This window comes from Drosophila navojoa, chromosome 5, assembly GCF_054131105.1.
Source record: "Drosophila navojoa isolate 15081-1374.11 chromosome 5, UAZ_NAV_1.0, whole genome shotgun sequence".
Taxonomy (NCBI): domain Eukaryota; kingdom Metazoa; phylum Arthropoda; class Insecta; order Diptera; family Drosophilidae; genus Drosophila; species Drosophila navojoa.
Window position 1 is genome coordinate 16,550,704 of NC_142893.1, and position 17,694 is coordinate 16,568,397.

The following is a 17,694-nucleotide window of genomic DNA, read 5'->3' on the forward strand; positions in this document are numbered from 1 at the left end:
TTGCCCGCGCTAGTCAACTGGAAAATATGAAATTAGCGTAATTTCACTCACTGTAGATTGAACGAGTTAGCACATGGAAATGGGGGAAGAGCGACAGAGAGAGAGAGAGAGAGAGGAAAACAAAGAGACGCAAATAGAGAGCGCGGGAGAATCGAAGCATTCAGTTCAGTCTACTGCGAACAGTCGATCATGTCGCTGTGGTGGCTAACGCTCGGACTTCTGTTCGCTTTGGTGGCGCTGGTCTGTGTCTTGCTGCACCGCAGCTACAGCTACTGGGCGCGCGAGGGGGTGCTGCACGAGAAACCCGTTTGGTTCTATGGCAACCTGCGCAGCGTGGGTCAGACGACGACGGTGCTGGAGCCGTTCCGCCGCTTCTACGAGAAGTACAAGGGGCAGGCGCCATTTGGGGGCTTTTACTTTGCGCTGCGCGGCGCTGCGGTGCTGCTGGACCTGGAGCTGGTGAAGCTGGTGATGGTGAAGGAGTTCCAGAACTTCTCACATCGTGGCAACTACTATAATGCACAGGATGATCCCATATCGGCGCATCTGTTCAATTTGGATGGCCAGGAGTGGCGCGAGATGCGCAATAAACTGACGCCCACGTTCACCTCGTTCAAGATGCACCAGATGCTGCCCACGGTGGTTAAGATCTCCGAGCGATTTGTGCAGGTGGTGCGCGAAAAGGTGGAGGCCTTCGAGCACGCCGATGAATCACCTTTGGAGGTGAAGGATCTGCTCGCTCGCTTCACCATGGACATCATCGGCAGCTGCGCCTTTGGCCTGGACTGCAACAGCCTCAACGATCCCAATGTGGAGTTTTGCCGCCTGGGCCAGAAGGTGTTCACCCAACGCCGTCACGGCCGTCTGGCCTTCGCCCTGCTGCAGACCTTTCCCAACCTGGCCAAGCGGCTGCACATCAAAATGGTGCCGGACGACGTGAGTAGCTTCTATATGCGCGTCGTACGCGAGGCCGTGGACTATCGGGATAAGCATCAGGTGCAGCGCAAGGATTTTCTCAATCTGCTGATGGAGCTGAGGAATGATCCTAACGGTGGCTTGACCTTCAATCAGCTGGCGGCACAGGCATTTGTCTTCTTCCTGGGTGGCTTTGAGACCAGCTCGAGCACAATGGGATTTTCCCTCCATTTGCTTGCCACACATCCCGAGGTGCAGGAGCGGGCCCGAGAGGAGGTGCAACAGGTGTACGAAAAGCACAAGGAGCTCAACTATGAGGCGCTGCGCGAACTCAAGTACATCAAGCAAATTGTACAGGGTGAGCCAAAGCAGAGATACTCTATAATAATATGATAATCAACTGCTTTGATTTATCGTACAGAAACTCTAAGGAAATATTCCATTGCATCCATTTTGATACGAAGAACTCTGGAGGACTTTCCCGTTCCTGGCTCAAATTATGTACTTAAGGCCGGCACGCCTGTGGTCATACCGGTTGATGCCATACACCACGATCCGGATATTTATCCGGAGCCAGAAAAATTCGATCCCGACCGCTTCACACCCGAAGCCATCGAGGCGCGTCACTCAGCCGCCTGGCTTGGCTTCGGCGCCGGGCCGCGTAACTGCATTGGACTGCGCTTCGGCGAGATGCAGACCTTGGTGGGTCTGGCGGTGCTGCTCAAGAACTTCAAGTTCTCGCCAGCCAAGGAAACCGAGATACCACTGCAACTGAATAAGACGAGCTTCTTCTTGCAATCACAGGGCGGCATTGTGCTCAATGTGCAGAAGGTCTGAATGATTATAAATTATTAATATTAATATTGTAGTATTTGATAATGTTATTAATTAATTTATTCTTTATTTTCTTTGTTATGCTGTTTATTAAAATATACATATATGTATTTACATGTTTTTCTGTGTAATCGATCTCTGAGCTCGTACTGAGAGGAAGTCGATTTGCTTATCAACGCTTCGATTCGCTACAGTTTATTGAGACATTCATTGCTAGTTTCATTATTTCCATAATTTGTGCTCAAAATGTCAGTCATATTGTGAAATATATAAATACTTGTACAGAGCCGTGCTATAAGGTATATGAGCTATATAAGTTAGGTCAAGGAAACAGCTCAAATTTGATAACTTGAAGAATCTCGTATGCTTTCAGCCTCTTTTAGAGGAAACGGTAGAGGCAGGAATACTTAGATCAGTAGACAGAGATTTGTTGAGAGATAGAAAGAGAGGCAATGAAAAAGCGATACATAGAGACTACGACAAACAGAGACAGGGAGTGGAAATAGAATATAGGAAAATGGGAGTGAGACTGTGGTTCCACTAATAGTGAGAGAGAGAGAGAAAAAAAAGAGATAGATATATGAAGAAAAGATAGAACGAGAGAAAGGTGAAGAGAGATATAGAGATCGAAAACAAGATAGAAAAACAGAGATGCATATAAAGAGAGAGGGAAGTAAGAGCTTAGACAAGGATGGTGAAAGACAGACGGAGAGAAGGAAAGAGAGTAAAGGAAATATATATGAAGAGAGAAAGATATAGAAGTTTAGACAAAGATGGAGAAAGAGGCAGATAAGCTTCGAGACAAATGTAGGACGAGAGAGGAATGAGATACATATATGTATGTAGGATAGAGCGAGGCAGTTCTAAAAATATCATTAAGTGAAAAGAGAGACTCAGAGATATGTATGCCTGCATACAGAACAGAGTCAGAGCTGGAGACAAACAGTGCTAGAGTGCCAAAGAAATCGAGTTAAGACCTAACGCAACTTTTCGACTGCTCAGCATTAATAGTTAATCCAGCAACTCCGCCCACATTCGCCCACTCGAACCTCCAGCTCACACGCCAGAACTAGAACTGTCCTCGGCTGATGAATAAATGATCAGGCACTTCAGCAGGCAGTCGCAATAGAAATGAACTAAGCCTGTCTGTCACCCAGTCGAAGGTAATAATCATGCATGCAACTTAATTAGCTATGCGACCTGTTGTCGATGGGCTCGTTGAGTTATGCCTGGCTCGAGTTGGCTCGCGTTGACTCCACAGCAGCTGCTCATGATTTTTGTCACACAATAAATTATGCAATTTCACATGCCAAAAATGAAGACACTCGCATCGGTCTGTCGCTATTGTTGCGTGTCTTTGTTCAATCATCATCAACAGCAGCAGCAACAACAACAACGACAACAACAACAATCGTTCATCCAGACAACAACAGTCACATCATGGACTTTTGCATGCCAAATGGTCGGACATCTCACTCAAAGTTTCTTCCTCTGTCTCGCTCACTCATAAATAAGTAAATAGTTTGTGCACAACATTGACTTTTATGACTGTGTGTGTGTGTGTGTGTTTATTGTTGATTGTAATGCTGATGAACCTGAATTATCACATGCTGTTTGATGGACTGCAAACACGCACAAAACTTCGGACCTGTCTTTAGGCAACACATAATTGTCCCTCTCAGTCTTGCCCAGCCCTTCCTCTTCCTCTCCCCCCCTCTCCCTCTCTCTCTCTAGCATTTTTTCTTTCTTTCAGCTCAAGAGGCTGCGGCCGTCTGTCAAGTTTGATAATCTCTCAGACACTTTGATGAAATACTCTAGCACTCTCTTTGATTCTCCGTCTCTCTCTCTCGCTCTTCCTCTTTCTCGCTCCCGCTCTCGCCTGGCATTGATAAATCGCCGCAAGTGACAAACAACAAATGCGCCCGCACAGCCGCTAGATGTCGCCACTCTGCGCTTGTCTTATCAATGTAGGCCTCAAATGTTTGCCTTTCCTCTGTTCTTGTTGTTGTTGTTGTTGTTTGTTCCATTCCGTTCATTGTTTGTCGCTGTTCCACATGTAAACGACTCGGACATTGATTAATTTCATAGTTAATTTGTCAGCATTAATCAGTATTAACTTAAATGGACAACAACACGCCTCCCCCACCACCCACGCCGCCCGAACGCTCAGGCTCCTTGACTGCATTAGGCCCTAAGCATGGGCATTAGCTGACAGTCCGATTGTTCTTTGTCTGTTTTCCTTTAATTAATTTTTGCATTGCTTTTTATACCCTGGACTCATGGCAGATGGGACGTCACGGTATAAGGAGACGTGGCAGACCCTGGAAAGTATATCGATTCTCGATCTGTAAGATAAGTTGAACTGATTTAACTCTGTTCATCTATCAGTCCGTCTATCCGTCCGGCAGAACCTATGAAAGTTAGAGATTTGAAATTTCAGTGATCCCGAAATCGAAATTCATTTATCTCTTATCCTTATATCCATCAAGCCAGATCCTCTCAATTTAGTTATATATTTCAAGTGTTCGGCTTGCAGGGCATCTTCTAGTCGGTCAGCAGCCAACAAAAGTTTTCTTGCTCCATTTTTTGTGTTCTTGTGTAATTGAACTGTTTTTACATGCATTGAAGCGTGTTGCTCAATTAATTTGTTTGGGATTTTGTTGTGTTGCTAAGTCAGGGCTTTATGATATAATTAGCTGAATGTGGGGTACTGTTATTTTTATAAATGTGAGGTAACTTTTTGTAAATCAACCTGGAAATTGTACTTAAGGGTCCATATATCCAGTTCCGGCTTTTGCTTAATTTGAGCTCCCCAAATTCCGTTAGCTTAAAACACTGTTACTTATCAGTAGAGCCCCTACCTAAAAAAAAACACTTGACAACTCTGCGTAGAGTTGCTGCTGCTGCTGCATGACTCTTTGACAGCGCAAATGTTTACACGCACACAGACACGCACTCACACACGCACACATACACACACGCACGTGCTGAGCGAAAAACCCTTTAAGCACGTTTGTAGGTTAAACAGAGCAAACATGAACGCAGCACGGACTTCCTTGCGATCTTTGCTGGCCCTAGTCCCCTCCTTCCCACTTCTCTTCCCTATCCTGTTCCCCCCAGTCAGCAACAACATTTGTTTTCTTTTTACATTCTTATGTACAAAATGGCGGCCCAGGCGCACCTGTCTGCACTTAAGCGTGAGTAATGGGGCAGACGGATGGCGAACTAATGCAACACGGCGAATTCAAGTGCCGAACATAACGGTAAACATGCTAAGCGGTTTTGCCATGGCCCCGCTGTATTAGAGCACGCCTGGCCAGCGAGGAGCGGAGAATGGAGAGTGCAGAGAGTGTAGAGTGTAGAGCAAAAAGTCAACGGGAAGTGTTTGCACAAGGCGCTGCCGCCGACAGCCAAGCACCGAGAGCGAGCGAGAGAGAGAGCGACAAACGAAGAGCGGAGTTGATAAAAATGCAAACACTTTTAGCGCTCGCTGACTGCAGTGAAAGTGAAGGAAGCAAAGCGAAGAGGGAGAGCAGAGAGCGAGGAAGAGAGGCGACCCAAAGTTACGCTTTGTCTGCCCAATTGTGGTTTACGAGCTTTGCTCAGTCTTGTCCTGTGCTTTGTCCTGCTGTCCTGCTCTCGCCCGTGCGCCTGCCAATTGACGGCTACTTGACATTTGCGCTGCTGTGTTTACACACTCAAACAGCGGAGCGCTCTCCCGCTCCCACTCCCACAACCGTTCTCCTTCATTCTACTCTCATTCAGACAGCTGCGACCAATGAAGCAGAGTGTGAATTCTTTGCTCTGGCTAGAAAAAATATTATTTTAGCGTGTGAAAAGTGTAAAGTGCTATAATGCTCGAAAAATATACTATAAAACAATTTTTGCCCCTCACTCACACACACGCACACTCACACGCTATAGTTAACTCGACTTGACTTGACTTGGACTTGTTAACGACAACTTGTCCAACTCTAGCGACAGCTCTGCAAATGTTGTTCTTCATTTTGTTTGGCTTAAGCTGATCAAGAGAGTTTTTGCAACACTTGCAAAAAATGTGAGTAGATATGTGTCTGTGTATGTGTATGTGTGTGTGTTATTTGAGCCATTTCTATAAGGCTCCATTCATTTCTTTAACATGTTGTTTACACTCGGCTTGGTTAAGTGCAATGTTCGAGAGTCGTTAAGTGTGTATGAGTATGTGTATGTATGTAGAGCTTGAATGCAACACACATACACATAAGTATCTATATGTGTATGTATAGCTGTTTGATTGAGAATGACTCTTAGCTGGAGTTGATTGAACGCGAGTTATGCTGGTTTAGTTTGTTGACTTTTATTTAACAAAAAAATAATTGAATAAATAAAATAAAATATACAAATAATATATACGTTTGTGGGATTCAATTGACTTACATATATTTTAAAAATAGTAAAACTAAGAAATATTATAACTATGAAAACTAAAGCAACTTTAACTATACCTCTCGTAATACTCTTGATGTGTCACTAGGAAATCTCGTATTAGAATAGCTCTATTAACATTTAAGCTCATTTAGCTCATGGGAAATACCAAATATACTTTGAGCATACACTAAACAGTTAATTGTGCCCATTACTAGGCGACTGTCGACTGTGTTATCTAAGAGTTAAGCCCCTCATATACCCGTTAGTCCCATATTTATTTAGCATATACTGATTTATTTGATTATTTCCCTAATAACTTTGTTCGGCTTGTGGCCACGGGGCTGGCCTTCCCGTGTGAACTTGTCAACTCTTTTGGATTTAGAGAGTGAAAATTTTACGATCGATTTCCGCTGCTTGAAACATGACCAAAACGTGTTATGAGGCTGGCATAAATGGGTCCACGGCACGGAAATTGTATAGCCATGTAGGCAGCCGCACTAAATATGAACATTAAAAACCATAAATATTAAAACATAAAAATAGCCATAAAAAGGGCGTCCCGTCGATAGCCACAAAAAACGACACACACACATACATATACATATATTTTCCCTGTATAAATTCAGTGCTGGAAAATTAATTTCTAAACAATGAAAACAGCTGGAGTTCTATTGAAATGAATACCACCCAAAGACTGTGGAGGAGTCACACACACAATTAGTCACAATTCGAGTAAAGAAAAGAAAAGCCAAATCCAAATCAGTTTTATAGGTCTGGCCGGGGTTTATCGAAATGCATTTCCATTTACAAGAATCCAGAGACGATAGCAGCTCTGGCTAGTGTATAAAAATCAATGAATAAATAAATAGAATCAGAACGAACAGCCCTGTTTTCTTCACCAAATGTGCAGCATTTTCATTCATTTGCCCCATGTTGTTCCCGCTGTGATTTATATTTATTTTGGGCTTGTTGTGTGAATTCCGTCGGCATCGGCGACAGCTAAAAGCTTTGGCGGCACACGTCTGCCCCGGCCAGTGCAGGTGCCCGACAATCGACAGGGAACACGGAACTCTTAATAAATCTGTATCGCCGACCAAATGCATTTCGAATAAATAATTACCCTAATGTCGGCCTAAATGATTGGAACACATAAAAACCAACACAAAGAATCGCTTGTTAATCGTATTTATGCGATAAGAAAATACTATTTAAATTTAGCGCAAGCAATATCGTGAACGCTCCACTGTGCGCATATGATAAGATAACATGTTTGCACTGCTCAATCTATTTATAGACATTCGTACTCACACAAACACACATACACAAACGTATACATTAGGCTAGCTGTACTTTTGTTGTTGCATGCCGTGAATATGCATTCGCTAAACTGGACGAACAAAGCAAAAACAAAAACAATTAGATTAGCACTAGTTGGCAGTTAGCTGCGGATCGCAGCACATGACTCCGTGGCGCAACGGTAGCGCGTCTGACTCCAGATCAGAAGGTTGCGTGTTCAAATCACGTCGGGGTCAACTGAGGAAAGTTTTTTTTTAATTTTTATAAAATATAAATGCATTAATTTTAATGATTTTTTTCTTTATTCACTGTTCACATTGCTTCTGTAATTATTGCAAGCATGTTTCAACAATGCCGCCTTTAACGAATTGAGCCCATATTCTAACAGTTATGATTGCTTAATTAGCGACGTTTTGTGTTTCATAACTGCAAACAATTCCAAATGTCAACAGTCACATGTACAACACATAATTACAATTACAACAATAACAACAACAACAAGAACTACAACAACTGTTAGGTCAGGGCCTGCACCGCCCGCTGCGACTATCTGTCTGTCATGTGGGCTTTCCACTCGCATTTCCACAAGCCCAGAGTGAAACATTATGTCACATCTGAAAAGTGTTAATTAGTCCGCCACACACAAATATCGACAAGGAATTTTCAATCAAAATGTCGATTTGATGAAATTTTGGCATTTCATATCTCAAATTATAAATAGGAATTTGTGGATGAAATTATAATGCTTCTGAATGTATTCGATATAGAAATGTATAAGTATATATACATATTTATATTTATACTATTTATTTGAATAAATATTGAGCATTTCGTTTGTGACAGATTAGATTAGCATTCGTTTGCTCAACTAATGTATTTGCAATAGGGGATTTTTTTTTTTTTTTTTTTTTTTTTTTTTTTTTTTTTGTATTTGCCTGAAATTAGAGAAATTCAATATTTCTGATTTATTTTTGACAGTTTAGATTGCTGTCAATAAATATTTAATTGATTTCTGATAGAATAGAAACATATACACATACATATACACAGGTCTGCATGCTTCTACATACATACTGTATGATTTCTATGACATTGATTGATGAAAACATATTGAATATGGGAGAGTTATGGTAGCACATTAAAAATTATACGGGAAACATATGTACATATGTACATATTCACATCATATACTACATGCACATACACATGTAAATTCATTAATTCCGATTTACATTAGGCATACATATGTAAAGCTTTACTCGTATTTACATTACGCACTACAAAATTTATCATTTTTAATTCCATTGCCATTAATCAGCCTGCTTAAAAAAACTTTTACCATACTGTAAACAACATTTTGTTACACATTAAAAATTCAAATTAATAATACCCCGCGAAAAGATATAAAACTTAAAAGCTTCAATTGTCTAGTCAAAGCCAAAGAACACGCCCACTTAAATATACACACAACTGGGGCGGCTCTAATAACATAGTATAAGAGTGAACAAAAAAAAAAATAACTTGAGTCGAAAAATGACAACTGAAATTTTACCCCTCCCCCTTCCCCGACTCATACTTAAAGAGCACTTGTCATGGAAAACAGTTGTAAAAATTCCCATGAGCAGCGCGCAAAACTAAAAGCGCAAATGGTCAATAGAAGTGCAGAGAGGGGCAAGGGGGTTCCAGAGGGGATGTCCCTCATATGCAGACGCATCATATTTTCTAGACGCTCATATAAACAAATAAAAACCCATTAACGAAAACCAACAACAATTTTACATTGATGTGTGCGGCCCTCTCCCTGCCTCTCTCTCTCTTTCTCACTCACTCATACACACTCTACCGCAGCTCTGCTGTGATTAACGGCGCATTGTGAAGGGTGCAAGAAAGTAGCGACGAGCAATTAACAACTACAACAGCAAACAAAACGTAGAAGAGAAAGAGTCGGAGACAGCAGCTCAAAGAGTGACACAGCGGCAGCAGCGCGGCAGAGGCTGAGCGCTCAGCATATGCATGTCTGTATTGTATGTGCGGGCGAAGCAGCAGGAGTAACAATAACAACAACAATGGAAATAGCGATAAGCAGCAGTCGCGCCGCCGACGCCACAGTCGCTGCAACTGCAGCCCATTAGATAAGCAAAGCGACGCAGTCGGTGGCCCAGCCTCGTCCCGCAGTTAATGTTAAAGGCCCAGCTGTGTTTGCTCTGCCGCAGCGAAGCGATGTAAAAATAGCACAAAACTGCAGCCACACACACACACACACACACATATGTATGTACATAGGCAGACGCACGCACTCGTGTAAGTTTTTCGTGTGAAATATTTTAATATTCGCCTACAAAACAAAATGCGAAAGAGAGGAGCACAAAGTGCTACGCAAATCCGCCGAGAGCGGAGGAGTGAGGGAGTCAAATATATTTCTTGGACAAATACTCAATCAGAGCAGCAACCGCGCTAAATATGTGGGCAACATGTTGTCAACTTGACAGAGGCGTAGATAAGGGTCAAAGGGGTTTCTTGGGCTTAACATGATAAAAATGAAAATGCTCAATTGAGTTTATACAAATACTGAACTATGATTATTTTGGCATTTATTAGTGTTTTTTTTTTTCTTTTAATTCTGCATCCCCCTGCTGGCATTTCCATGGCTCAAGGCGTTGTTGTTGCGTCAAACTAATCGAAAGAGAAGTCTTACATTCTGCTTCGCAGAATTCCCAATCGTTTTTAGCTGCTTGTCACACGCTCGTAAAATCAACGAAATGCAGGCGACTGTTGTGACACTTGGCATGACAAGGACAACAATGAAAACAACGGAACTAAGTTGCAGTTGGCGAAATGCTTAATGAGTGACAGGCCAAAGCAGAAATCTGCATCTGCGGTAGGTTTGAGCTGGAATGAAATGGAATGCGATGCCTGGAAGAGAGCGCTGAGAGAGCGGGTGTATGCGTGTGTGTGCGAATGTCTCTCTGTGTGTGTGTGTGTGTGAGTGTTGTGTTTGGTTTGATGCTTGCATATTTTGCGTCAGCCACCCTTGGGCCACCCACACAAAATGCGTTGCTTTTTGCATTTCGTGTCAGCTGTCAAAGCCAAAAGTGAAGTTTGCCTTTGTATTTTTATGTGATGCCCATCGTCGCTGAATGAGTGAGAGGGGGAGGGATAGAGTGGGCAGGGGAGCCGGCGCTGAGCCGTTGCTGCCGGGCAAAGTGTCCATTATGTTGATTTGAAAAATAAAAGCAGGGGAGACTAAGAGGAAGTGCGAGAGTGTGAGAGAGCTAGAAATTTAGTTGATTGAAAGACAGTTAGAAGCGTGCTTTGTGCTCTATCTATTGAGCCAGAGATTTGTCACAGAGCTCTGCTGAGAATGTTGCCCTGATTGCGAGGGGAGAGAGAAAGAGAGAGAGAGCACTGATTTAGCAGCTGTCAATCAAGAGACAACAAAGCCTCTTTCTGCAGAGAAGTGTGAGAGGAAAAAAAACGCAGCAGCTACTTAACTATGCACAAAAGCCAAATACGAAAGTTCTGCGATGTAATTGACTATGTGAAAGGCAAAAGAAAACAACAAAAATGTGATGAAAGGATTTTCCTGATGAAAATTTCTCAGCACATTTAGCTTTAGTATTCAAATTCCAAAGTAGTTCAAGTATTTCACTCCAATTGATCAAAAGTCATCTAGTAAATCGATACAAAAACAGACTTCATCCAAGCGGGGCTCCATCGAAATTCCAAATTGTTGCAATCCTTGGACTCGGGATTTCGCAGACTAAGGCAGACCAGCACAACAAGGGAACACTGCAACAGTTGATAAGAATATATCATATGTCATCCTATCAGCAGCACACATCTTCCATAACCACATCCACGCCCATCAATTATCTGTCCAAGGATGCCGCCGTTGGCTACTGCATGGACTATATGGTCAGAAGGAATCGTATCTTGGCTGCCAAGCAACAACAACAACAACAGCAGCAGCAGGCAGAGCAGGCGACTAGCGATGCATCGTCGGAGAGCAGCAGCTGCTTCGAGCTGCTGCCCGTCAATCTGGACGACGTAATCGCACGGCTGACCGAGTCGGGATCGAGTTTGGCGGGCAGCGGACATGTGTCGCTGGAGGAGCACGAGATCAGCGAGATTTGTGCCCAGGCGCGCGAGGTGCTGCTCAAGGAGCCGATGCTGCTCAAGCTGCGCGCCCCCATCAATATCCTGGGCGACATACACGGCCAGTTCCACAATCTGCTCAAGTACTTCAAGATGACGGGCTATCCGCCGGACACGAGCTATCTGTTCCTCGGCGACTATGTGGACCGGGGCAAGCAGTCCGTGGAGACGCTGACTCTGCTGCTGGCATTGAAGATCCGCTATCCGGACAGCATCTACCTGCTGCGCGGCAACCACGAAAGCGCCAGCCTGAACCGCATCTACGGCTTCTACGACGAGTGCAAGCGACGCTACAACAGCAAGCTGTGGCGCTGCTTCGTCGACTGCTACAGCTGCATGCCGGTCGCGGCGATCGTCGAGGACAACATCTTTTGCTGTCACGGCGGACTGAGCCCGAGCCTGGCCAGCATGGATCAGATACGCTTGATCCAGCGACCGTGCGAGATACCCGAACAGGGGCTACTCTGCGATCTGGTGTGGTCCGATCCGGATGCCCGCACCATTGGCTGGGGCCTCAACAATCGGGGCGTCAGCTACACCTTTGGCCCCGACATAGTTAGCTCGTTTCTGGAGCGGCACGGCTTCAGCCTAATCTGTCGCGCCCATCAGGTGGTCGAGGATGGCTACGAGTTCTTCGCCAACCGCCAGCTCCTCACCATCTTCTCGGCGCCCAACTATTGCGGCGAATTCGACAATGCCGGCACCATGATGTGCGTCGATCAGAATCTACTGTGCACCTTCCGCATGCAGAAGCCGATGTCCAGTAGCAAACGTTATTCCCATACGGCGCATAGTAATTTCTTCAAGCCCCTCCATTCAACGTAATACGCATATTACGTATATACATTGAATATCGTTATGTCAACTGTATTTCAGACAACAACAAAAACATTTGAATCTACTAGTCAAGGAATTCATTTGTTTACTCGTTCTTATGCAATTCCGAATACCAAATCGAAAAGTTTAGTATTGTACAGTGTTGTGTAATGGCGAAAATCACTAACATGCAGATAAAGAATCAAAATGTTATTAAAATGTTATGCTTGAAGCATGGCACGCATTAAACTGAATTGAAAATAAATTTTAGATTTTACAAAATTCATTTTGATTGAATATAGATTTTCGATCAAAATATAGCATTTTTTTTTTTTTTTTTTTTTTTTTTTAATATTAATAAATGGTATTAAAATAAATCATTTTCTTAGAGTAAATTAATTCCAGCTGGTATTAAATTAATGCTATTTATATAGAGGTATTATAATAAGAAATTATCTTCTAAATAAATGAGAATAACTGAGTCAATCCATACATCTGCTCTACATCTACTCCATATACATATATATTAAAGGCTCTGCCACGCCCCACACAATTTTACTTCACTTTCACTTATTTTAGGGCTTTGGAGTATTCAAACAATTTCAATACAAATTTAATTGCATAATTAGTTTTGTGTAAATTGTTAATGCAAAATGCTATGCAACACTGTTAATTTGTTAATCAGTGTTGCATAATTAGTTTAGTCAATAGCAATTAATGCTGTTTGAGAATGTAAAACTTTTCGCATTGACGCATTATCAACAACAAACATTTGATTAACGAAATGCATGCAATTAATATTTATTTGCTAAATTAGACAAAGACAGAGTGAGACCGGGAAGGGTCGTAATATATATAATAGCAATGAAATTATTTCAACTCCAAACGAGCATCGGATTTAACTATTTCCGGACTAATTGCAATGACTAATGAAACAAAGCAATAAAAAAACTAAGCCAAGCCGAGTTTGAGCTAAAATAATTACTAAAATGGAGAATGGATGTCACCCAAACGAGAACGAGCTGAAAAAGTGGTAAAAAATTGTGTAATATGAAGTGAAAATGTAAATTGCAAAGGGAATAATTTAATGTGCATTCGGTTATGCTAATTTCTGTGAGTGGATGAGCCGACAGATCAGCGATAAGAGCATTGAAATTGTTATTAAAATATATATATTTATATATTTTTATATGTGTGTATGTCGCGCTAAAGTAGAGCAAACGCTGTGGGAGCAATTACAAAATGCAATCACTAATCAGCACAGCAACTAATCAACAGTTAAACTAATATGATGAGAGCAGGCAGAGCGCTCGACTAGGGGAAGTATTGGAGAACCAGGCAAGGGCAGCGATTTGGAACGGGAGTAGTCGACTGTTTCATAGCCTTTGTGAGTGCTGAGATAGCTAGAGGAGATTTGGATGTTAAGCTTAACAGTGCATACTTAACAGTATATGTACAGCATATATGAAGTATATAAACAGTATTTCTTAACAGTATTTGCCAATAGCGTCTGTTAGATAAACAATGTTCTTAGTTAATTGACGTTATTTTCATGTTAACTGTATGAATTGTTTGGAATGTTAGCCTCTCTGTTAAATGAACTTTGGTTTACTCTGCTGAATGAAGCTCTTATGTGAAGTGTATGTCAAAGGTCTGTAATGTAATTTTGTATGTTAAGTGTCTGTAATGTAAGTCTTTATGTTAAGAGTATATTAATTACCTGCAATGTCAGTATTTGTGTTAAATGCATGTCAACTGCCTGTAATGTAAGTCTTTATGTTAAGAGTATTACAATTAACTGCAATGTCGGCCTTTATGTTAAGTATATGTCAACTGTCTGTTATGTAAGTCTTTATGTTAAGAGTATGTTAATTATCTGCAATGTTAGTTCTTATGTTAAGTTTATGCCAACAGTCTGTAATGTAAGTATTTATGTTAAGTGTATGTCAATTGTCTTTAATAACTAACTATGGTTAATGCTTCAATGTAATTCTTTATGTTAAGTGTATGTCAATTGTCTTTAAGATAAATCTGTATGTTAAGTGTATAACATGCTTGTCTGTAAAGCTTAAAAAGTCAGTGGAAATCGTCATTTAAGAAAACAATTACAAATTATTATAAATTATAATTCTTATATATCTGGTTTAGTCATACTGTGGTTCATATATAAGATATAAGATAGATATAAGATATAAGATATAAGATATAAGATATAAGACATAAGATATAAGATATAAGATATAAGATATAAGATATAAGATATAAGATATAAGATATAAGATATAAGATATAAGATATAAGATATAAGCTATAAATATCCTCTCCGATATAAGCTCTCAGATCTCTCCGCTATCCGCTCTCCGCTATCCTCTCCGCTCTCCGCTCTCCGCTCTCCGCTCTCCATCTCCGCTCTCGCTCTCCGCTCTCCGCTCTCCGCTCGCTCTCGCTCTCCTCCGCTCTCCGCTCTCCGCTCTCCTCTCCGCTCTCCGCTCTCCGCTCTCCGCTCTCCGCTCTCCGCTCTCCGCTCTCCGCTCTCCGCTCTCCGCTCTCCGCTCTCCGCTCCCGCTCTCCCTCTCCGCTCTCCGCTCTCCGCTCTCCGCTCTCCGCTCTCCCTCTCCGCTCTCCGCTCTCCGCTCTCCCTCTCCGCTCTCCGCTCTCCGCTCTCCGCTCCTCTCCGCTCTCCGCTCTGTATAAGATTAGATATAAGATTTGGATTTAATTAAGATATAGATATAGAGTATCTTCAGATTAAGCATCCGATTCGATATATATACTTTTATTTAATTTGGATTTTAATATCTTATTAGCATTCGATATTAACATTTAAATAAATACTAATATAATCGAAAATACCAGACATTAAATCGAAAGCCCTAGCCAACTAATATGCTCACTTCCCTCGACGAGCGCGCATAAGAAACAACAATTGGCGACACGAACATGGCTAAGAACCTGAGGGTTAGTTAAAGTCAGCTACAGAGCAGAGCACAAGGACAAGGAGTTGTCATGTTCTTGTGCCGGGTAACGACAACAGAAGCATATCAGTGGACGGGCAGCCAAAGTAAACATCAAGGCAACTGTGTCCTGTGCCCAGACAACAGGACTCGCCTCGAATCGAGTCGACCTTTGTCTGCGTCCCCCGCTCGAAGTCAATGCGCATAAATTTCGCTGCATGTCCAAATGTCTGTCCGGGCGGAGTTGGACGGCAGAAGGCGATAGATAGACGATAGATAGACGGCGACATGTAGACAGGGACATGCATAAGCTGAAATATCCACAAAACTAATCTGCAGGCGGCCGGCGAAAGGACGAGCGAGCGAGTGAAGAAAGTGCAGGCAAGGATTTACATATTAAGCCATTTTTAATTTACGACTTGGCCAGAAAAAAAAGCAGTCGAAAGGATGCCTAACCATCCACCCACACACACACACACACACACTCATATGCGCCTGGCTAAACAGCAGATAACGAACGTTGTTGTTGCTGCAGGAGCACTGAGCACAGATGGATGATAAAGGCGCCAGTCGAGCAAAAGGATAACGACAGCCGCCTTGCAACAGGGCTAAGAACTTCCTTCAACCCCAAGTGCAGTACCAAAAACAGATAAAGATAGATAGAGAGTGAGAGAGAGAGCGAGAGAGAGCATAAAATACCCAAAAAGTTACTTGAATTCCAAACCTGGACCGGGCAGGACGTGGGCGTGGCCGTGGCCCCTTGGAAGCGGAAGCAGTTCGCCAACAATGACAGTAATAAAATAAAAGTAAATCCATGCTTTGCTGCCTGTCATCTCCCTCTATCTCTCTCGCTGTCTCTTTCAGTCCTTGGCTTCTGCCAAAGTTGACATTGACGTACAGGTCCCGGAAGTGAAAACTGTGGCGTTGTTTAGCCAACTGTTTAGCTGTTTTTCATGTTACCTTCGCTCCGGCAAGAAAGTGAAAACTTTCAGAATGTTGCGAATTTGTTTGTTTGCATTCGTCACATTTTGTGCCTGCCGAAAGGTGTTCCAGTGCTTAAAGATAGACAGCTTTAAGATATGTACGCTAAAGAAATTATGAAGATATTGCTCTAAAAGTGAGGAACGTGAGATAAAAGTAGAAGGAAAATCTAATATATGGATAACACAGTAGATGGGAATGTTATCTATGTTTAAATATCATATTATAGAGAATAGAAAGTAATATCTATATTGATGTACATATATTTCTGGCATCACAAATTCTGTTATTTTTATAGAAATTAGATAGAAATCTATAGAATATATTGTATATTACAGAAAAATTTGTAAGTTCTTGATATATTTCCTTCTTAATCTTATATGAGGAATATATCTTAATATGATAGGTCACACTTAATTTAATCTTAAGTTTTCAACCTGTTATGATAGTGTTCTCCCACTATGGTTAGTGGTTCTATCTACATTTGAGAAAATTCAATTCATTCAAGATGAATTCATGAAATATGAAAATGTTGCAAAGAAATTATAAAGGACATTTTTTGTTTTCTATCCGAAACTTTCAATCTCTCATACAGTTCACAATGCTATCTAGAAAAGCCTTTCTAAAATATGGCAAACCTTTTATTTTAATTTCCAGTTCTCAAATAAGAAACCCAATTTATTTTCATCTCAAGTTGTCAATGTTTTATAGAATATCAACTATAAAAAGAAAACCTTTTACATTCATCCCAAATTCCTCGGCTCTCTAGCTCTACACACAAATGCATATCTAATATACATAATAATAAAAAACACCAAAGTCAGAGACCTGGCTAATGCTCAGTCTAAGCTCGTTTTCAGCAAATGTCTACAACAGGTGCGCAGCAGATGCCTATAGGAAAATGGCAAACAGCATAGAAGAGCCATCAATCATGGGGCTTTACAACACGAGATGAGCTTTGGCCCCGTCTGCACCGCCCACACTGGGCAGCATATGCTAACGGTAGTTAGAGGTTAGTGCCACCCCTTTTTTTATGGCAAAAGACTTACTTAGTTGCTTCAGATACCCTGGGAATGTGTCAAATGTGATGGGGTATAGTTGCATAGCGAGGGAGCTTACGAGAGTTAGGAGAGTTAAGATAAATATAGAAATACACAAGAAGTATGTTTGAAACATGCCCCGTCTATAAGAAAATTATTTTAGTTATGTCAAAGTAAATAATATATCATAATATATATAAGAAATATACCTTGTATATAAGACATATATTATTAATTAACTCTAAATATACTCCTTTATTTGAGATAAATATAAAACAGTTCTTATATATCATTCA

General features: G+C 41.7%; 3 protein-coding genes and 1 non-coding gene across 4 annotated transcripts in view; 3 read left to right on the forward strand and 1 right to left on the reverse strand.

The window, feature by feature from the left end:
- Fili (Fish-lips) overlaps positions 1-17,694 on the reverse strand; it is a 121,795-nt gene that overhangs the window by 90,610 nt on the left and 13,491 nt on the right. The window lies entirely within an intron of this gene.
- Positions 146-1,863, forward strand: LOC115565208 (cytochrome P450 6a2). Its single transcript, XM_030390238.2, has 2 exons — positions 146-1,273; positions 1,337-1,863. Exons 1-2 carry the CDS (start codon positions 190-192, stop codon positions 1,750-1,752), a joined length of 1,500 nt encoding a protein of 499 aa, XP_030246098.1. The 5' UTR covers positions 146-189; the 3' UTR covers positions 1,753-1,863.
- TRNAW-CCA (transfer RNA tryptophan (anticodon CCA)) lies at positions 7,617-7,688 on the forward strand. The gene has a single exon. It is a non-coding gene; the product is annotated as a tRNA-Trp (tRNA).
- PpN58A (Protein phosphatase N at 58A) lies at positions 11,023-12,645 on the forward strand. Its single transcript, XM_030389957.2, has one exon. It carries the CDS (start codon positions 11,269-11,271, stop codon positions 12,430-12,432), a length of 1,164 nt encoding a protein of 387 aa, XP_030245817.1. The 5' UTR covers positions 11,023-11,268; the 3' UTR covers positions 12,433-12,645.